At 52.1% G+C, this 9,422-nt stretch overlaps 1 protein-coding gene across 1 annotated transcript; it reads left to right on the forward strand.

Moving 5' to 3' along the window:
• The first annotated feature begins 247 nt into the window (after positions 1–247).
• On the forward strand, positions 248–2,351 carry GSX1 (GS homeobox 1). The gene is given in 5 exon segments (XM_029960905.1): positions 248–712; positions 1,189–1,272; positions 1,275–1,352; positions 1,355–1,550; positions 1,996–2,351. Coding segments are annotated over 5 exon segments (1,179 nt in total).
• Positions 2,352–9,422: the final 7,071 nt, after the last annotated feature.

A 9,422-nucleotide genomic window follows, 5' to 3' on the forward strand; every position in this document is an offset into this window, starting at 1 on the left:
CGCGTTAGCTCTGACGGACGCGCACTCGCTTTGGAGACTGCCGTGAGCTTTGCGGATCCCTGCGCTAAAACATTCAGGCACCGCAGCAGTGTTTAGGTTAAATCCCATCGTTCGGGAGAAATGAGCCGTTTCCCTGTCGGTCCCCACGGCCCCAGGGGCTCCCCGGCGCACTTGTGCGCGGCGATGCGGGGCCGAGCCTGATCGGCTTGGTGGCGGCCGGGACCGGGGCCGCCGCACGTGGAGAGCGATGGTGCGATGGCAGGTGTTAGCGGTGGCAGGTGCTAAGACCGAGCAGAGGGACCAGGGTATAAAGAATGCGGAATGCGCCGACGCCTCTTCTGCCTCTCTGCTCGAAGCGCCGCCGCGGGTGCCGCCGACACGGAGCGGTGTCTGTGTGTCGGGTTTTCTATACCCGCACCAGTGCAGCCGCGATGCTTGTGGCCCTCCATGCCCGTTATCTGTGCCCGGGCGCCTACGCCCACACAGAGGCCTGGCGGATGTCCCTGCCGATGGAGCAACGGCGGGCACATCTCTGCGGCCAGAGGTTTCGCCCGACGGCGGCGACAGCGATAAGCGGCAGGTCCCGGCACCGGGCTGTGAACAAAGACGCAGGGTTGGGGACGGCGGCAGGCGCGGTAGTGGGGACGAAGCATCCCGGAGGCGAGAGGAGAGAGAAAGGCCGTCGAGGCTGGGGGGCCGACCTGGTGCCACGGTGGGAAAGGCGGCCGGGGCCTGGCAGGGGAAGCTGGCGCCGGCGGAGCCCGCGGCTGCAGCCGGCAAAATAAACAGGGGGGAGCGGGCTGAAAGCTGGGCTGAAAGCGAAGGAGAGCGATAAAGAGAAAGAAAAGAATATTAAATCGCGAGAGAATGAGAAAATAACCCCGCCAAAGGGAGAGGAGGGGAGAGGCCGCCTGCTACGGCGTGGGTGGGGTCGACAAGAATAGAGTACATTATGCAGTTCATTTAGTTAACAAGGGAAATAATGAGGGAGCGTGCGGCGTGAATGCCAAGAGAAGAGCCACAGAAAGCCCATTGAGCGCCCGGCGCCGCCATCACATGGCGCGTGCGCTATTAATAGCGGGCGCGGTGCCCCGTTCAGCACCACTGCAGGCCTGGCCAGCGGCGCGCGCGGGGCTGCGCGGCGCGCTGCGTGGGGGCCATGCCGCGCTCCTTCTAGTGGATCGCTAGTGCTGCGTGGAGGCGGGCGAAAGAAGGGGAGGGCAGCCGCCGCCGAACGCTCTTTCCCAATACGCCGTGCACCCCTCGCAACCCGTCTGCCCGGCTGCCGGCCGGCTGCCTGCCAGCTCGCCAAGGCCGGGCTGCTCTGCGTCTGTCCGCTCTGTGTCACCGGCCTCCCACGCTGCACGCGCCGCCGCCTGCCATCCCCCTCATCAAGGCCTCCTTCCCCCCCTTCGGCTCCCAGTACTGCCACTCGCCCCTGGCCCGCCAGCAGCACTCTGTCTCCGCCGTCAGCGTCGGGCACGCACCGGCGCTCTACCAGGGCGCCTACCCGCTGCCAGACCCCCGTCAGTTCCACTGCATCTCCGTGGGTAAGGGGGCAGGGGTGGGAAGCGGGGTGGTGCATGCCTGCATGACAGCACTGAACCGGAGAGGTGATGGGGATCCCGGGGGAACCTGCCGAAGGTACCGGGGGAGGAGAGTCCCTACCCAGCACTAGCAGGTTGGACGGGGAGTCCCGGCACCTCTCTCTGCTGGTGCCTCGGACGATGCGCAGGGGAAACCCTGCTGCTGCCGCCGAGCCTCCGATCCCAGGCCGTGCGAACGGGGATATGGCGGCCGAGCGGTACCCGTGAGCTTAACTCCAGCCTGGCAGCCACTTGCCGGTCCCACGCCGGCTTCTGGGACCGAGGAAGGGTTGTGGAACCCCAGAGCGGGCGGCGAGGAGGGCTCAGCGGGACGCGGGGGAGACCGACGTCGGGGTGGGGCTGCGGGCGGTCCGGCAGGTCCTGACCGTGCGCTCTGCTCCGTTCCCAGACAACACGTCCAGCCAGCTGCCCAGCAGCAAGCGGATGCGCACCGCCTTCACCAGCACACAGCTCCTGGAGCTGGAGAGGGAGTTCGCCTCGAACATGTACCTCTCCCGGCTGCGGCGAATCGAGATCGCCACCTACCTGAACCTCTCCGAGAAGCAGGTGAAGATCTGGTTCCAGAACCGACGGGTCAAGCACAAGAAAGAAGGCAAAAGTAGCTCACACCGGGGCGGGGGGAGCGGCCACAGCTGCAAATGTTCATCCCTTTCCACCATCAAATGCTCGGAAGACGACGAGGACTTGCGCATGTCTCCGTCCTCCTCGGGGAAGGACGACAGAGGTCTCGCAGTCACGCCCTAGCCCCCCGCACACCCACCCCGGCTCCCCAGGAACTGTGGCGAGAGCAGGGGAAGGAGGCCTGCCTGCCCCGGTGCTGAAATGCAGCCGAAGGATTTTATAATGTTTTGTATAATTTGTGTAATTTACAAAGGACTTTCTAGTCTTTCTAGACCCCCGGCCCATGAGGACGGGTACCCTGGTACCCTGTTGTAAATAAATTGCTCCCTAGGACCCCAGGCGCCCCCCCGTAGTGCTCTCTCACTTGTCTCCCCGCAGGCACAGCCCCAAGCCCGGGAAGGTCCTCGCAGACCTCCCCGCGCACCGAGACGGGCGCGGATGCTGCGCAGTGCCGGGAGGTGCGTCCGCCTGGAGTGTTGCCTGTCCTGAGCTTTCTCCGGTAACTCGGCGGTGCCTGAAAGCAGGCGGATGGGGAGGGTCGAAGGCTGCTTGGATTGTTATATTTTCCTTTCCCCCTTTTTTTTTCTTTCAAAAATTGCTCTCGGTTTTGTTTCGACTTAGTCGCTGCCGGGCACACAGCTGTGGTTGTACCGTTCCGTCCCACTCCCTCCCCCTGGGAGATATTTATTTATTTATTTATGTGCAGATGATGGCGATGATAATAATGATTATGATAACAATAAAAGCTCGTTGGTGGTTTATGTCCTTCCCTTCGCGTAGAAAGCAGCCACTCGGTGTTTGCGATCGTGCGCTGGGAGCACCGTCGCTCTCCAACTCACCCCGCGGTAGCCCGGCACCGGGACCCTCCCGCCCCGGCGAGCGCAGATGGCGGGGACTCTTCCTTTCCCCCGGTCTAGTTGAAGGTACGGGGTGCGGGGGACCCTTGCCCCCTGTCCCGGGAGCTTTTTCGGTCCTCCCCGCGAAGCTAAAGGTGGGGCTGGGGAGAGACTGGGCTGAACACATTTCCTTCCCACCCCGGTAGCAAGTCTGCCGGAGAGAGATGCACGATGTGTGCCCATAGATACGTACGGCTGCACGTGAATACAAACACCTGGCTGATGGAGGGCTCGGCTCCTCTCTCCATGTGCCCACTGCCATCAGCGGCGAAGGACCGCCCCGGCCTCTCGCTAACCCGTCGGGGCTAAGGCCGGGGCTGGCCGTACTAGGGCTCCCTCACGACCACCGGGCTCCGGCAGCCCCTCTCGGCCGCCGCATCCTCCCGGCACCACTTTGCCGTTTTTAAGCGCGGTGCCTCATCCCAGTGGCCCTCGGAGAGCCCTGTCGGAAGCAGCCGGCAGGTCCCGCAGATCCGGGGGTGCCACACGCGGCGGCAGGGCCGGACCGGTATCAAACTCCCGCGAATGCGGCACCCTCAGGGCCCGGCGCTCCCGCCGCCGCTCCGTCTGTGCAGGGAAAGGCCCTTTGTGCGTGGAGCTGCATCACCTGACCCGGCGGGTTTCAGGTCCGGGGAATGTGCTTGGGTCTCTGGGCTACCATCGGTCCCTGCCGGGACGGGACTCATTCTGGAGCGTGTCCGAAACAACGGAGGCCACCGGGAAGAGTCAGGAAGGGAGATGTCATCCCTCATGGGAAATCCCCGTGGAAAAGGTCAACAAAGCTTCGCACACGGGCTGAACTTGCTGTGGGAAGCTGTGCGCTTGGGATCCCTGGGCAGCAAGGATGAAGGTACAGCAGGTGAAATTGCCACTGCTGGGACAGCCTCAACTCCTGCCCATAAAACAAATGTGTTGTCTTTCGGCCTTCCCAGGTCCCTGAAGCTCTTTGTACAGCTGTGGGTCCAGGAGATCTACAGGCTCCTATATCTCCATCCCATGGGGGAGCAGAGACCATGACCTTGCAGCCCACTGTGAACCTCTGTGGACACCCAGGAAAATGGGAGGTGGAGGGGAACCGTAGACATGACAGTGCAGGACAGGCACAAGGCAGTAGCCATGCCCTACTGTGTCTGGCCTGATTTGTGTTCCCTTGCCTGGAAGGTGCAAGAACTTGGTGACACTAGGCAGCTGTATTATCAAGATGGGGACACGTGGACAAAATCTTTAGGCTGCTTTCTCTCCTTGGTGGTCTGCCTTCACTCACTGACTCCTGGGACCCTTAGACCTCTGACTTCTTTCTCCCTGCTCCCTCCTCTGCTTGCTTTCCACATTACCCATGTGAGATGGGATGGCAGGACAAGCTCGAAGTTTGGACACAACATGGGCATCATCTTCCTACCTCTTTTTCCCGTGGTTGTTGGGGATGAACTTGGCAAGTTTGAGACCAAAATCTGGCCTTGATATAAGAGTCAGTCAATCTCACTCCGTGCTTGGCCCCATAATCCCTGTGTGCCCTTCCTTCCCCAGTGGACCAGTTTCAAAAGGAAAGACCCCTCGGGGGACCCTAATTGGCACAGCAGGGCCCTGCAGACTCTCCAGCACTCACCTCCCATCCTGTTCACATTTACCAGACTTGTTTTGAAAAGCTGTTGCAAAATAGAGGCAGAAACAGCCTCATGTGGGTTTACCGAGGGGTCTGGCATCCTCTTTAATAGAGCACTGGCACTAAAGTCAACGAACACCCGCAGAGGCATGTGTGTGTGCTCCTCATGCCTGTTCAGCAGCATGGGTTTGAGCCAGTTGGCTGGCAGTGAGATGGGAGGAACAAGAGAACTGGGCGTTTGAGTGTTGCTATTGAAGTGTTATTGTGGCGGTTGTGTTGAGGCTCTCGAAGTCCTTTCTGCCAACACATCCCCACCATCTCTCTGTCCTTCCTGGTACAAGCTCTGATATAAAAAAGTGTGCCTCCTCGCACTCTTGTTTAGAGGCTGAGCAGAGGCAGATAGGGACAGTTCCTCACCATGGTGAGAGAGATGATCAGGCAGTGGCATTGCCCAGCCAGCTTGCTCCTCTCTGGTTCCGAAACCTGGGCAGCAGTACCCAGACACCTGGAGGACAAAACACGTTTTGAACCAGAGCTGCTGGGCTCCCAGGGTGCAGCTGGAAAACTTTCTAGGTGTGCAGAACCAAGTTCACTATCACATCCTCATTGCAGGCACAGAGGCCATGGACTGCGAGGAAGGATCTGGCAGTGATGCTGTCCCAGTGGATGCATACACTACAGAGAGTGTGGGCACACATGTGACTGCATCCTTTATGGACTGAGTTTGTCAGCCAGACAATTTGGAACTAATCCTCAGCTCTAAAATGTACCTCATATATGTAAAGTAGCAAAGAGAATTCCCTCGTATGGTATAATTTTGTCTGAACAGCAGTAGAGTATCACAATGGATGCCCCCAACAAGACAGTATTAATATTCTCCAATACACACTGGCCTCTGCTGCAGACCCTGTGTACCTTGCAAAGCCCAGTGGGGCTCTCAGTGCACTTGACAGTCATTATGCCACATCCACATGCAGAGATAATCCCTCCTTAGTTGGGCATTTTTCTAATTTAGTGAGAAATCATTACAGCAAATGCTCAGTGTCATTTTCAAGGACTCTGAGGTTGGGCAAATTAAAGTCATTTTGCTGTGGGGAGAGCGTGGGCACCTCTGCTAAAGTGAATGTCATAACATGCCAATTTTCAGCTTTCTATCTCTAGCCATTTTGGTGGCAGGTTTCCGAAAGTTACTTAAGCATTTTAGCATCTAAAATGACCGGTCTCACCCAATTACAATGGAAGCAGATTTAAAAATGCGCGAAGTGAATTTAAATATTTTCCAACATATACTTTTTTTACTATATTTTCATCTTAAAATTGAATTATTTCTGCCCTATCATGCAGAGAGGAGACTCTTTGGATGCTATCGAGGCTTTAAAGACTGTGTCCCAGAGGAAAAGTGGCTATTCTGGCAGGGGAAGGAGGACAAAGGATGATGCTGATTTTCAGAGGTCTCTTTTCCACCCATTGGCAATGTTTAATGTGGGTGTTCCATGCCCCATCCCATCACATATGTAGCCACTCTCCTTTCACAGGCGCAAAATGTGAACATGAAAAATGATAGATTCCTGGAAAAGACCAGAAGTTTGGAGTGAAGAATCTTTTCAACACTAATGGCCTATGTACTTACAACTATTTATTATTAATTTACATTATTTGGCTTTTATATTTATGTGATTTTTATTTCTATATCTAGACTTAATTTCATTCCACATAAAGGCTGCATCAAATAGGTTTGTCAAACATGTACTGGTATTTTAAATGCTGTTGCTCTTAACCACAAAACTAGTATTATTAACCCAGGAATTCCATAATTCAGTTTATCTGTATTTACACAGTGCCAGCTCAGAGCTGGCCCAATGGCTCTGGAATAGTGTTTGAAGTAAATGGACTTTCTGCTCTGGAATAGCATTACATTGAGGGTATTTCTTTCACTCTTGTTTACTTGGAGTGAATTTTACCTATTAATTTACTGAGATAGCAAGGCTTCATTTTTAATCCTTAGGTTCCTGAGGGTGGCTATGAAATTTGATTCTCTAATGACAATATAATTTTGTCTGTGAACATGATTACTCTAAAATGTAGGTGGGTGTTAACAAAAGATCCTAAATAAAATGGTTTTGTATGATATTCCTAATGATTTGAAGACAGGTACATCAACAGTAGCTATCTCTCAATTGCATTAATTTTGAAAGTGTTTTTGGTATGAACATAAAGTACTCATTTATCAGGATGTAATTATGCAAGATCTGGACATCTCCTAGGATACTGACACTGATGATGACAGCAAAAGTCTGGGCCTGGTGCTTAATATGTCTGTAGCCATATGAGAGTGGCTGCCCAGTGCTGGACAGTTAACTACTCTGGAAGTACTCTATGTATTCTATATTATATAACCCATATAAACTCATGTATATATAAATTAACACAAATTAATTAACTAAAAAAAGAACTAGCAGCTATCATAAACAGGAAAAAAAATCTTCATTCTTAAGTTTGCTATATCCCCTTTCTCATTCTGTTGAAAGCTTCTCTAATTTCCCCTTTCCTTCTTTATATTTTCTATTAGGCTTGTTCCCAACAAAGAACACATGGAAAAGAGTACATTTTAATCATATATTTAATACCAGTCTGTATAGATCAAACTGGAAAAACATATCAGTAGAATCTCAGGATGGACTCAATATGTGCCTTGGATTCAGTTGCTCCTGTCAGATCTGTATCTATTCTCTTTCTCAGCCTCAGCTTTCCAATTATTAAGTGTATTAGCATCAGTCACAGACTATGAATACATTATTTTATGCACTTTGCAGCCAGACTCCCATACTTAAACATAGGTGTGTACTAGTATGTTAGATCTTGGGTGGGAGTATTTGGTTTGGATTGGTCTCCAGTCACTGCTTCAGAAGGGTCTGCTGCAGGTCCTTTCTGCCAGTCTGATGAGGATGTCAGATACCCTGGTACATCTAAAATATCACTAGGCACACATCCAGGCACATGAAATGGTTCTTGGCAGGAGAACTTACACCTGAAGCACAAGCAGAGCAGACAGATAGCTGGAGAGAATACATGGTAGCTGTGACTGCAAATACATCTGGATTTAGTTTGATTTAAAAATATTTAAATATCCTGTGTGGAGGGCTAACTGCCTGTACTTGACTAATCCTGGCCTGGGTAGACTACAAAAGTCTGCAGTGTCTTGAATCACAGATGTTCTTTTTTTGTTGTTGTTTGTTTGGGGATTTTGTGTGGATTTTTTTTTTTTTTGGTTGGTTGGTTGTTTTTTAAGAAACCCCTTTCCAGTCAAACCTGAGGTAAATAGTGAAGAATAGTAGATGATCCATATAGACCTGCAACATGTGCAGGTGTCCAGGTGGTTTGTAGTGTGCAAGGCAGAGCAGAGGGATTAAGCATAGTATGGTAAACATTAGGCATAGAATGGTAAAGCATATGTTTGTATGTTGTTCAGGTTTTCTTTAAAGTCATAGTCATTTTGCACTTAATATGGTATAAACTCAGAGGAAGTCCACTGGAATCAGTAACTCTGAGGAGAAAAGGTCTCCACAAGCCAGGTGGTGCAAAGGAGATACATGCACTTAATTGGGCAGAGGCTGTTACTTGAAGAGTAACACAAATACATACCTGGGAGCCATCTCATTCAGTCTGCACTCAGACCTTCACACTAAATAGGCGTCTTTTAGACCAGAACTGTCTCTTTACTGATGTTCTATTGGAGGCAGCCACAGAGATGCCTGATCTGTAAATGCTATCCTGTTGAGCAAGCAGTTCACATCTGATGCAATTGTCTCCTGCATCTACTCCTGTGGTCTCAGCTATGAGTAGTACATGGGATTGCAGAATCACTTATTATAGCAGACAGGTTAACATGCCTCTCCATAAATTCTTTGCTCTAGAGACTTTGCAACCAGAGTCTGAGAGGTTCACTGAGTCCACAAGAGATATTTATGTTCCATGCCACCATGTCCAATACAAATTTTCTTAAGTGCCTAAGCTGTGAGGACACCACACTGTATAAATGGGTAGGTAAATGAAAGTTGATGATGTGGGAAACTTCTGTCCTTAGTTCCTGTGCATCAAGACGCTCTTTCTGAGCACAATCAGTCCCCAGCCTAGATGTGCTATGGGCACAGAGGGAAAACAAAACAGTTGGAGATTCGTTATTGTCAAACCTGCTGGATCTCACACCTCCTACCTTAGATGCCTGTTACTGCAGTGAAATGGTCCTGATCTGTTAAATGGTCTGTGATCTGTCTGTGTCCTACCCTGGCCCCATGCAGAACTGACTTAATCTGTCACAACCCAGATCCTAGCTGCTCCAGTACCCTAAAAGCCTGTTCTGCTCCCACATCAACTCCAGGGCTTTCAGCTTCCCCACCCAACTCTCATCCTCCCCTGCACTGACTGGTGAAATCCCCATCTCCCTGGCTGACCCCAGCTCCAGCTTTGCATGCTTTCAGCCATTCTCTACCATCATTCACAATTCTTCCCCCAGTTTCTGTCTTTTCCCAAGGCCCCATCCTTTCAGAGACCTTCTGGGGCTCCATTTCACTCCCAGCCCTACTTGCACAACTGTTGAAGCCAACACTCAGGTTGCCAGCAGTGGTGAGCAAGCAGAATTTCATTCAGTGCAGAGGAACTACATCAGTTTATACCAGCTGATATCTGGGTGCATCA

This window comes from Manacus vitellinus, unplaced genomic scaffold (genome assembly GCF_001715985.3).
Source record: "Manacus vitellinus isolate BGI_N305 unplaced genomic scaffold, ASM171598v3 scaffold_2_pilon, whole genome shotgun sequence".
Classification (NCBI taxonomy): domain Eukaryota; kingdom Metazoa; phylum Chordata; class Aves; order Passeriformes; family Pipridae; genus Manacus; species Manacus vitellinus.